Source organism: Nylanderia fulva, unplaced genomic scaffold (genome assembly GCF_048542155.1).
Source record: "Nylanderia fulva isolate GAGA-0341 unplaced genomic scaffold, ASM4854215v1 Scaffold2, whole genome shotgun sequence".
Lineage (NCBI taxonomy): Eukaryota > Metazoa > Arthropoda > Insecta > Hymenoptera > Formicidae > Nylanderia > Nylanderia fulva.
In genome coordinates, this window is record NW_028190263.1 from 372,762 (window position 1) to 386,289 (window position 13,528).

The 13,528-nt window shown below is 35.2% G+C and overlaps 1 protein-coding gene across 4 annotated transcripts in view; it reads right to left on the bottom strand.

Annotated features, from left to right (window-relative positions):
* Positions 1-13,528, bottom strand: part of Nrx-1 (neurexin 1) — a 240,332-nt gene that overhangs the window by 113,239 nt on the left and 113,565 nt on the right. For all 4 annotated transcript variants that reach the window (XM_029321266.2, XM_085482216.1, XM_029321265.2 and 1 more), the window contains exons 4-5: positions 11,282-11,425; positions 6,018-6,178 (exon numbers count right to left, since the gene is read on the bottom strand). In XM_029321266.2, coding sequence (XP_029177099.2) covers positions 6,018-6,178; positions 11,282-11,425 — 305 coding nt within the window. The remainder of the gene's footprint in view (positions 1-6,017; positions 6,179-11,281; positions 11,426-13,528) is intronic.

Below are 13,528 nucleotides of genomic sequence, written 5' to 3' on the forward strand. Positions count from 1 at the left end.
AAGGTATCATCAAATTGTTAATATTAAAGCCACTTAAGTTATTATTACACATTAATGCTTTGGGATTTACATAGAATTAGATATTCTGTCTGTGTTTCTCTCATTGATTAATTTAATTGTATACTATTTATTGGATGTAAAAGCAATCATCTAAGACAATTCGGCATGAAATAATTTTATATAGCTAGATTAATTGCAATGGTTTAATAGGAAATATGTAGGATGAAACTTATAGTCGCATAAAAGTACATTATTATTTGAGTGAACGTAGTGATATATAATTAAATTGCAGAAAAATGTTTTTACAAATGTGCAGCAGAACGTTATCATTGTTATGAAAATAAACTCGAGGCAGCAAATTAAAATTGTAAATTAATGTTTTATTTTGCAGATCTTAAAAAAAGAGAATGAATGTATGAGAAAATTCTGTTTGTAAAAATAGTCAATATTATTACTCATGCATGGATGAAAGCACAAAATATCTTCTATGCTATTAATTAAAGAATTTTTTTTTAACTATATATTTCAATATTTTTTAATATACAGCTTGATAATAATTTATTTTAAATCTTGAAAATATACATTTGTAGTAATTCAATATTGCTTTGAAGTAATTGTATTATAAACGCTATTGAAAATGGAAGTCTCGAGTTTATTCAATTATTATTGAACACGATCGATTAATTGCGATGCAAATGAAATGAAAAAATTCTTGGCAAACAATTGATAATATATGCTTTAATAAAAAACAAAGGCATTGATATTCCAACAAAAAAGTTATAAATATAACAAAATTAATTGAATTCGAAACAAACCTAAAAAGAACATAATATAAAAGTAATAATATAAAAATTCCAATTATTTATATTATACATATATCAGCAATTAGAAAATAATGTATATATTATAAGAGAATATATTTAAATAGACAAGGTGGACAATTTCGAAAATTGTTACGTAAAATAAATTAGACACGTATATGTAGAGATCAAATATCACTTGATCTATAGTTAAGTCTTCCCTTGAAACATGTAACGCATTTTCTACTGTCATCATAAATTCTACGTAGTATGGCTGATATTACAATTCCAACGTTTCATCTCTCTCCAACAAAATATATATTGTGTCTCCGGAAAAATATACAAAGACTAAAATACAAATGGAAACACAATTATAATTTATCTGTATAAAAATTATTTATTACTTATTATATTTTTCTGAAGAAATTTGAATATTCGCACTTATATGCAAATGAAAAGTATCGCAGATGTATGTGACGTAATACTATGTCGATGCTTGTTGTAATCTTTGATTAGCAATGACCAGAGATAAGAATGATTAAACCCTCAAATTGGACGATATCGTATTCCTTCCCGCGATTCTTTTATAGGGGGTGAATTGCAGCGATGCATTATCTTAAATTTAATAAAAGCTACGTGACATTACCCGATAAAACTTATCTCGAAAGTGGAAATCGGGTGATCGCATTTAAGGGCTTAATTTATGGCGCTCGCGGGCGACGTAATCGATTGAAATCTCAGAAGTTTGCATGCGGAACGTCATCGGAGTATTCGTGTTGGTCGATGCTAACGAACGTTACCGCGAAGTGCCGTGCATTAAGTGCACTCGTGCGTGTCATCGTGACGTCAGTCAACCGGATCTCAGTTTCCTCTCCGTTTCCGAGTTCGAGACATTCTTGAGCGAGTATGAAAAATAGTCTGACCACTTGCTCAATTCTTAAACGCGATTCGAATCTGCATTTTGCACAAATCCCTCGCATATACATATATATATATGCATATCACGGAAATTTATAAATTTCGTAGAAAATAATAACAATTACAATCTTTTTTTTTTTTTTCGTTACATTATTCGTGGTAAAGTGTTCGTGGCATATTTAAAACTATCGGCGGGATAATGGCGCGCCCCTGTATATACGATGCACGACGGGTGTAAACGCTCGCGGGTGGCACGTGAAAGGCAATCTATGGTCGATTCATGCAGCTCGCAACCTCCCGGGGGCACCAGTCTGGCTGGAGAATAGAGGTTGTCTAGACACTCTCTTTTCGCGACCCTCCTGGTCCGCGATAATATTAACCTTTATTACACGACAGCAACTAATCCGCGAAAGACAATGCGCTCGAGAATGAAGGGATACCCTCTTTGCTCTTTGAATGTCTCTGACAAGTGCGTAATGCTTGCGTGGCCACCGGGATGTTCGTAGCGTAAAAGGGTTGAAGAGTGTCAGGCGAGAATTCTCGTTTGATGGAGAGCGGCGATTAATCTCGCTGGAGAGAGAGAGAGAGAGAGAGAGAGATGCATATTTTTCTTACCTCCCTTTCACGTTCACGGAGCCGAGCAACTATTTATTAAAAGCACGACACAAATTTGTCACGATCTCTTTTTACGCACAACCATTCAGCTTGGATAATAAACGAAATATATGTATGTAGGTATACGTGGAAAAGTTAAGAAAAATATATACATAATCACTTATACCATATATTTATAGAGTATTATATAAAATTATATATTGTCATGCATTTTGTTGGCTACAAATTAACAATAGACAGGTATATTTTTAGAAAAAAAAAAGAGAGAATATAATTTTCTATATCTTAAAAATAAAGAAAGGAATAGAAAGTCCCAAATGAATTTTGATGGCTGTTTATATATGACTTTAAAATAATGATTTTTTTTTTCAATAATTTAATTAAATACAACAGAATGATGGAATTATCGCGAAATTATTTTGGTATTTTCGATGCGTTACGCCTCTCGTTTTCATGGAACGGGGCGTAATAATTTCTTAAAATTTAATATCACATAATGACGCGCCGATTCGACGGCTCACCGCATGGTGCATCTGCGGTGCATTATTAATAATTCCATACCCGTGTTCTATGAACGGTCACGTTGGTATCACGTCGAGGTCAGCATTTTCCCGCGAAGTCGGCACACACATATAATATCGAATAAAAAGCAGGGCGAACGCGTCGTGCGTGCTTCACGCGATATAAATGTTCTTTTTTTTATTTTTTTTTTATGGTGAGAAACTGCGTACCGCCGTAAACATGCATCGCCGTAAATGAACCTGGAATCGTGCTCTGTCGACACATCTGCATGTTACACGCGTGTATGCACCTATGTGTGTTTCTAATTTAGTATTTATTCTTCGTTATTAAAATGAGTACAATTAGTTGGTACTTTGAATCGCCCGAGATACGTCGCGAACATGTAGGTTTGTAATTATATAGCAAGGGATATCACATATGTACGATCGTTACATAGGGCGCGCATATGCGTGTGCAATGCATATTGAAATGCTATATAGCGAGAGAGAGAGAGGATATCGTCATTCATCGCGTAAGTGAAGATAACTGGAGCGCGATAATAAATAATAAATGCGTTTGTGAACGCAGGTTAAGTGTCGCCGCATACCTTCGTGATTACTCGCGGTTAGATTAATTTGTTATTAACATTATTTCATAATTAGGTCGTTAAAATCAGAAGATAAAATCGTTGTAGACTTTTATTCAGGTTCCTTGGCAAACGCGTGCACGGGGTTGCGTTTAAGGATGTAAAAATTACAGGTATTTTCTTTTAATCGTGCTTCGCAAGTTTAGCTTGAAACGCGACTGATCGCAAAAATGACGCCACGAGCTCCAACGTTTCACAATAAATATCTAATATTCATATTACGCTTAAAAATGTTCGGCTCGCGAAAGAAACATATGAAATCCTTATATTACGATGTCGGGTAAATATTGCCACAGTTTCGCCGCAGCTGTGGACGATCCTTTGGCACATGCTCAGAAGAATCGATTTCTCGTTTACACAGCTGCGGAAGTGACTCAAACGAACAACGTGTGCTCAGGAAAATTATCCAAAGCACAGCGACGGGCATTAGCTATTCTCGACCCAATTCATGCGCTATATACATCCGCAACCCTTAAATTGTCGTCGCATATAGCGCGGAGTGGTTCATCCTCTTCCTGATACAAGAGATAACGAACGGCGGAGTAGAAATAGATAAGCTTGAAAGACTCTATATATATATATATCACGTATTTCTCTCGAACCTTGGATTTCTGTTGCCAATTTTTCTGGGTCGGCATTTTTTTATATTTACAGAAGCGTCCGGGTTCTCGTATAAATTTGGAATTAAAAGTCCAGAATTTTCTCGAGAAATAAAATATTGAAGTTTTCTGAATCAGCTGTTCGAAGGAAGTGTTTAATGAAATGCATTATGTACTACGGGATCTTTTGACTGATCGCGCATTTCCTATTAACAATACGTATATTGTAAATGGTAAAACAGTAAAGAGATGATAGCTTTTGAATGGAAAAGAGATAAATTTAAGCTCTTTCACTGCTTTAACGCGTTCGGCCGTGTGACGCTATTTTCGTGCCATTGTTCTACATTATACACAACCACTGTAACAAAGCATATCTATACCCATAACGGCCGCTTCTCTTTCTGCCATTCAGTTAACTTTAATTATGTAATTTAACTTTCCTTATAATCTCAGTCTCTCTCCTTTCTAATTTCATCTAATTTCTATATATGCAAGTGTATAATGCATATAAATATATACACAACACGAATAATATTAGAATTAAAATTATATTTTTAACGCAAGCAATATTGAAATGTTTAATAAGTATGATACGATAGGAGACACACATTTTATTTATATAATATCAATAATTTAATATTTCAATAAATTGAAGATTATAATATTTTAAAGACTTCATATTGAATTATTGAATCGCGTATATTAATAAACATTTCAATATTGCTTCTTTAAAATATTAATCGCGCTAAAAATGCGCAAAGCGAAATAATGTTTTTATAATAACATACAAATCCATTACTAGAAAATCAACATATTCAAGAGCAAATATTAACTCGTTATAATTGCCGTAACGAATCTCCACAACGCGCGTCACAAAATAACAAGAGGGGCCAATATTTTGGCGATGATAAACCGATAAACTCATATCGTTCCTCAATTTGCGCGCGACGGAGACGCGCAAATATATAATTGCGTTATCTATTCTATCACAACTGCGCGTAATGCACGATGAATGTTGGTGTACTCACTAGCATTAACGAAATTGCTCCCACGTCCGTTCGCTGATCCATTTGGCTCGCGACAGTATGAAAATTTAACGCCTTCAACGTCCGGACAGTATCGGATTTTCCACTTTCCGGTCGTTAAAATTGGATATTTAAAGTCGGAAGACAGACCCGAAGTACGATACCGTATATACCCATGAATTTAAGCATTTCAAACACTTGTCCCGAATATCGAATACAGCCTCTGTCTATCTCAATGTAACTTATTTCCGCGTCAGACTCTAACATCTTAAATTCATCAATAACACTATTAAACAGCAATGACTTTTTTTTCGAACGAGACGAAAGGTTTCTTATAATTTTTATTGGATGCTGAGCACGAATCTGTCATGTGAGAGACATGCAATTAAAGTTACAAAGAAGGACTATTTTCACGAAGTTCGTTATATTGTATAGCTATAATGTGATATGTGACGAGATGAGAGAAGTTTTATTACAATTAAAATAAAATATATTATTAGGATTTTCAACCCTCAATAGGAATTTTTAATGTCGTTATGGTTTATAATTTATAAGATATCCAGTATTGCAGAATTTAGCTAAATAAGTCACTTACTTAGGTTAACGAGTTTTAAAATATATTTATTTATTCTTAAAGGCCTTTTAGGTCTCTGAATACAAATCCAATCTTTATTGAGGGTTGAAAGTCCTAACAATATACTATATTATAGTTATAAATGGCAACTTCGACTCTTAAAATTGTGACGTGACGGAGCAATTTTGAAGACAGATTCGTGTTCAGTTCCAAAAAGCTATATAAGAAACGACTAGTGCCGGTGTTTTATTTATTTATTTATTTTGAACAGTGTAATAATTTATTTCTCGGCAAGAGCGCTTGACTGCGATTATTATAACATAATGGAAACATGATTACCTCCTGAACCTTCCTGTGGACGACGATCTTGTGCCACTGATTATCGTCGAATCGCACCCTGGCCGGTTTTATGTGCAGATCCAATCTTCCTTTGGCCAGGGTCATTCCTACCGCGGCGCCTCCGTCTCTCAGCGACACGGTGAGATAATCATCGCCCTCTCCTGTAATTAAAAACGGGGACTAATGAAGTCACGGGCGAGTGTCGCGCGCGCGCAGCAAATGAACCCTTATTTCGCTCTCTCAAAGCGGAGATAAAACGCGCTATTGAATTAACGTGATGGCAGGCCGCGACGCGAGATCGTCGGAAACGCCTCGCAGCCAGCCCATGCAGTCGTGGACATCTGTGTTGACGCGGCCGGCGTTGACATTACTGTCCATTGAGCGCAATCCCTTTTGACGCGTTAACGTCGCACGCACATCGCGCGCTGAGAGGGAATGTAAAAAAAAATAAAAAAAGTACGCATACGCACGCGGATTCCGATGCAACGTTTTAATCCCCATGGCGACATATATCCCGTCCATCGATTACCCTCGCTCATCGCTCCATTTTTCGTTGAGCCCGTCCGCCGTATTATATCGCGAAACGATGCGTATAAATCGATTAACGACCGTTTAACCATTAGTTTCGGGGCACTTAGTGTCCGGGCGCGACCGGTTAAAATGTCCGCCGATCGTCGTTAATAATTATCGTCCCCGGACTCTGTCTGAAAATCCTCGCGGATTACGCTGTTCGGTTCGTAACGAATTGGAGAGTTAAGACGATTTTGTGCTGATGGAGTGTATACGCTTTTCTGATTAAGGGTCGGCGATATATAGAGGGAATAAACGTTTATATATATATACACACACACACAATTGATATCAGATACCATTTGTATTAATATATCTGAGCCAATTATGTTCTCTCTCGTAGAAAATAAAATCAAAGAAGCGAAAGGAATAAATAAATCGTTGATGAAAATACGTCTCTTGATATATACGGTCTGGGTAAATAAATTTTTATGCGGCATTTTACTTTCTTGCATCTGATTGAATTTACAAGAATTCAAAGGATTCGTTCGTGCGCGCGAACATTTTTCTATTTATTTTCCATCTTCTCCCTTTTCACGGCGCGCGTAGCAAATAATAATAAGACCGCGAAAATGCCAGGGACATCATGACCCTGTACAAAACAGAGAATCATAATTCTCGCCGTCGCGGACAGGATAGGAAGGAAACTTAAGACGCGTCGCGCGAAAGAGATTCGCGGACGTGTCGTTACGCTCGTGAATTTCGCAAACGCCGACGTCGGATATTGCCGCAGTCGCTTTAAAATCGGACCGCGACCGCATACTAATTATCCCGCGGGAGCGGAGACGCGAAGAGGAGAAGGGGCGAGACTGGAGCTTATAAAAGATGCAGAGGGCACTTCGGACTTAATTGCTGCCGGCGCGGCGCATTAGCATGCGCCTAATTGTAAGTGCATTACGCGCGGTATCGCGCTCTTCGCTCGTGTAGCTATCGCGCGTCCTCGTCTCGTTTATTTGCGCGATCGCTATCCGAAAACAAACGCGATAACGCGGATAGTTGTGTGCGAGAAATCGGCAGCGCGAGCTTCCGTCGTAGTTACATTCGATTATCACTGTTTAAAACAAACGAAAAATTTATCAGAACGAGTCTAGGTCTAGCGGTCAGGAAAATCGAGAAAATCGGGCATTGTCATTCAGGGAAAAAAGTCAGGAAATTTTACCATTTATCTGCATTTTTTCACATTATTCCACATTTGTCTCAATAATTTGACATTTTTTATTATATAAATATAAACTTTTTCTTGACAGCGTGTTCGTTAATTTGTATTTTCATCGTCGTGTTATTTTATTTCAATGTGTTTGATAGAGACAAAACAAAAAAAATGTGATATACATAAAAAAAGGTGATTATTGTACACAATGCAGGTTGTATAATTGATTTAAATTTTATATCTGGAAAAAATAATACTAAAAAGTCAGGGAAAAAATTAATTTCTGGTCTTGGAAACTTTGAAAAAGTCAGGGAATTTTTTTCATCGAGTCTGCTGGACACCCTGCGAGACTAGTCGTTTTTTTTCTAGTTTTTTGATCGCTGAATCTAGTTTCCAAATTACTCCATCACGTCACAATTTTGAGGAATATGACGGATTTATATAAAAAAAAAAGCGTTTTGAAATTATTTTGACATATTGAATACCATTTTGAATTTGACAATTGTTTGACATTAAATTCGTATTCAATAACGTAAATAATTCTTAAAAATTCTCAAAAGGAATTGTTGATGTCGTATTGCGGAAGTTAGCTATGACTTAAGTCATTGACGATTTACCAGATAAATTTCAATTATTTTTATTTAATCTTGAAAGTTTTTAAGTCACTGAATACGAATCCGGTGTCAAAATTGTCAAATTCAAAATGATGGACTCAAAAAAACATTTTTAAAATTTTGACATTTTTTATATTAAATACCATTTTGAATTTGTTAATTTTTTGACTGAATTCATATTCAATAACCTAAATAATTTTTCAAAGCTATTTAATAAATCGTCAATGACCTAATTGTAAGTTACAGCTAACTTCCGCAACACGGCTCATATTTAATTATGGATACTTATTAATCATAACCGACATTAAAAATTCCTTTTGATAGTTAAAAGTCCTAACAATATGCTTCATTTTGATTGTAATAAAACTTCTCTAACACGTCACATATTGTAGCTATATAATATAACAAAGTTTGTGAAAAAAGTTCTTTTTGCAACTTTCATTAAAAATTTCTCAAAATTGTAACGTGAATAATTTGGAAACCAGGTTTGTATTCAGCATCCAAAAAACTATAAGAAACGACTAGTCTCATTCTAATTTTTTTTTGTTGAACAATGTTCTTGATTAAAATATTCTCACATATACGCCATTCTCCAAAATATTGTGTTTAAATAAATATCTTATTGAAGTTAGAAATCCTTGTTATATTTATTCTCGTCCATACATTGAAGTGAAAATATATAATTGCTATTTAATATCATTAATATTAAATTACGTGCAATATAATATTGTATTAATATTGAAATTGGATTATTTGTTTATTTAGCTCGAATAGAGTTTAGTTGGGCGAATTTATTCTGCTCGATTACTCCTCAAACGAAGTATCATAAAATCTCGTATCTTCTTCGTTACATTTTCGAGTAATATCTTTGGCACGTGTTGTTGCATCGTGTTGCAGACATATAATAATAATTATTGCAAAAGCGGGCGAAACAATTTCGATGCGAATTTAACGTGCATATACCGCGGTTCGCGGAAATTTGAAGAGCGCAAGTAGAAAAATACGGAATTGGTCAGACGCGTCTTTCCCGAGGAGACTATCTCGCGGTGGGAATTCCTTTGCAGTGCGATACCGCGATTTTGAAGAATGTTAAGTCGCGCGACGACGATTATCCTTCGTGAAAATACAGGTATTCTAAATGCACGGCCGCGGCTGTATTACAGCTTATCTCGGAACAAATGAGCGGCCTGGTGCGAGCGTGCCGCAAGGAGATGCAAGCTGGAGAAACAAGTGCTATGTGTATATATATATATATATATATGTATATATGTGTGCATGTATGTGTGCGCATCGTGTGTGGGTAGTACGGCATTGCGGCTGCGGTATATAGGTTTCGAGTTGCCGCTGCAACCGGAACGGAGGTGCAAACTCCTCCTTTTACTGCGGATGGTGCAGTCTTGCCGTCTTGGCTGCGCTGATTCCACGCCGTTCATTATGTAAGTATGCTATAAACTCGAGGTGTACGTGTGCATCTGGAGCATAAGATGAAGGAAGCCGCGATGTGGCACTATAAATGAAGGAGCGACGCGGATATAATAAAGAAATGAGATAATTGAGAAATCTGATCTCAAGCGCGGAATTAAATTTTTATCTCGCTTTGATTTCTTTTTTTTTTTTTTTGATCTGATTTCTTTCGAACTTTGATCAAACGCAGTCTATTTGTGTCCTCTCGCGCAGAGAGCTTTGTAACTTTTCAAATTAAAATTAAAACTTTATTAAAGTTTATTCTAAATTAACTAGAAAATAAGATTTCTTTATATCATGTTCTTTATATCATTTTAATTTTTGCAATAATCTCACACACACTTGTCACCTAAAAGGGTTATTTTTCACGATATTTGTGTTAAGATAAAATAGACTATACATATATATCTAATTTTAACGTAACACAAAGTTAAAAAATTGTTATCATTATTTTTTAGATGACATGTACTTTTGAAATTATATATCAAAGTTAAAATTAAAATAATTATATAAAATAATTGAAATAATTATAGATATTAAACTGCACTTTTAGAATGCTAGAGATAAATTTAAAAATGCTAAAAATAAATAATTTGATTTATTTTCTGTAACTTAAATTGAGATACGACATTCATTATTCTGCCTAGGAAACTGTAAGCTAACATTTTCGGAATCAAGATTAATCGGGGTCAACTAAAAGCCTTTACCATACTCTGTTAAAATAAAAGAGAGAGAGATAGAGAACAATAAGAATGGATAAATGAAAAGAAAGAGAGAGAAAATTTCTCTGGTTGCCGCATATCCGGGAGCCGAACCACTGGAACGTCCTAATTGGCTATAATGTCGCCACGAGAGAGGGAGATATCGCAAAGATTTAATATGAGACCATTGTCCAAGATGGTACCATTGTCTATTCGCATTCTCTCGAAGGATATCCGGTCGTTCGTAAGTCACTCGATTAAATGCGACTCCATTGTAGACCTTCTCGAATTGTTTTCAATTAATCGTGCGCTTCTACGATCGATCGTTTATTTCCAGAACAGAAAATTCACAATACATATATATAATTGTGAATTTTATGTTATATATAATGAATTAATTTGCTATATTAATTCAATTGCCCTGCATATTTCTATTGTTAGCGGAACGGAAATATTTGCCATGAACCGGAAATTTATTTAAACAATTTTGTCACTCGCTTCTATATGCCATATTTGAAATCATTATTTTCACGCTTTTGATTTTATGCTCGGCATTTTGATATTAAATATTTGTTCATTAATACATTTTTTCTGTTCGTTTTCAAAACTCTGTTATTCCAATAACAACTAATTTCTGTCTATATATATATATAATATACTATTTTTTTAAAAATGAAATTGTCACTTACAGGAAAGTTATTATGTGATCGACAAAAGAGAGAAGTCATTCGCGCTAGAAGGATGTAGGATGTAGAAAATACTTACCGGAATAAAATAAAAGTCCATTTGGCTGTCTCGTTTTGAACTGAAGGCTTATAGATTCCTGTGTACTGAGTACCGGTTCTCCTTTGCTCAGATCTATCGTGAGATACTCGGTCCCTCTGAAGGACGCTTCCGAAGGGGCTTTGTCTGGAAACAGAAAAGAGCCACCGGTCAATTCGCCGCGACGAATTTTCGTTATAGATTCGTTTAGCGAATTGGCTAAATCATGGACTAAAAGATAAATAGAAAGTCTCTTTCATCTTTTTACTGGAACAGTATAAAAGAAATCCTACGAAGAAAATTTGATTAAAGGGTAACATTCAAAATCTTTATCCTTTTTTGTAACAAAAAATAAATTAAATTATACCAACTATTAACATAACATTTAATATTAATACTTTATTAATACTCATTTTTAGAAGACAGTGTGCATAAAAATTGTTACTAATAAAAGATATATTACGGATTATATCCTAAGAATTTGTCATACAAATAGAAAAATGAAAAAATATGTATAAGTACACATTTATTATTTAAAATGATAGTTATATTTGACAACAAATTAATATACATTTAATTTAACAATTAATAGTAATACGTGGAGCAAAAGGAGAATATACAGGGTGTCCGGTAACTAACGGACCAACGATTACAAATGGATTCTTTGGTCAATTTGGGAACGATTTTTCCTCAGCAAAAATGTCGAAAAAGGTCATCATTTTTTACTCCAATATTTGTCATTATGTATCTTTATAACTAAGCCTCAAATTAAAATTTTATTATAGTAAACTCTACCTGAAATTAACTGAAGATTATAATTATGTTAGACTTTTAACTCCAAAACGTTTAGTTTTCAAAAAACCCATTTTTTTTCAATCGCTTATAACTCGAAAATTATTGACTTCTCAACATTTTTGCTAAGGAAAAATCGTCTCCAAATTGGCCAGAGAATCCACCCTTAATCATTGGTCCGTTAGTTACCGGACACCCTGTATAATATAATTTTCATATTTTTTCAATGTGATAAGATTTCTCGGTTCCTTCTCGTAAGTTTCGCGAATCACAGTAATAAGAGCCGAGAATCCCGACCTATCATCTTGGAAGCGACGCGCCTCTCGAGAGAAAAATCGACGGGCCCGAATTTATCGCAGCGATTCGTTCCTAGCGCAGTTGAGCGAACTGAAAGAGATACGAAGTGGCGATATATATATATATATATATATAGTACACAGCCCGGTTCTTCCTTCCGCGGATCGTCGGGATGATTTGCGGCAGTAATGAACATTTCAATCGGTGCATCCGAGCCCTCACCACAGCGCGATTTGGCGACGTGCCCGGTGCCATTAAAGCCCATCTTACGGGGCTCTTTTTGCGCGACCGAGCTTACCTTTGTTTCGTCGCGCGATAACAATGGAAAGATGGAAAATAACGGGATAGGCGACACCGGAAGGTCTCTCTCCCGAGCGGAATCTTGAAATCCGATTAAGTGTCTACCGTCGAGTCGGATAAAGAGCGTCGGGACTTGTTTGCGACACCGCGAACGATGACGAATTCGAAACGAGCAGATCTTGACACTTAACAACTGAGAGGTAGGAGACGGAAAGAAAGTTTCGGACGTGAGTAAAATGGAAAAGGTGTGTTAAGCTTTCAGAATGCAAGAAACGCTCTGACGCTCTTAAATCAAATCAATAAAAAATTTCATTTTCTCCTCTGTTCACTTTTTTATATATAAATGTTGACAAATTTATGCAGAACAGTGCATACTTTTTTTACTTTTTAAAAAAGAAATTATGTTTTATTTCTATTTACGGAATATTAAATAACAGAGATATCTGATCTCTCAGCTCTCAACGTGATGAGTACGCGAAGTATCTGACATTTAATTTTTTTCCGGGATTTAAATAACAGGACATAATTGGGACAATACCTATATTTAGAATAAGCGCCCTTAAATATAGGCTATTTTATATTTTCTTATTTATCATATAGGTACAGGTTTTTTAAAATTCTTTTTTTCTACTACACAAATGTTTATCTAAATTTTATATAAATTTAATCGCAAAAGCAAACGAAAGATTGTGTTTGCAAGTGCTATAGAAATTGAAAAAAATTTGGACTCATAAAACATGTCCCCGCAGCGATATTAATAAAACGGAGTTTGCTTCGATCGTCTTCGATCGCGGTGTTTCATTCGAACTATACTCTATAGAAATGTCGAGCTTACTTGGTCATTGTCTTCTGGGCGTATAT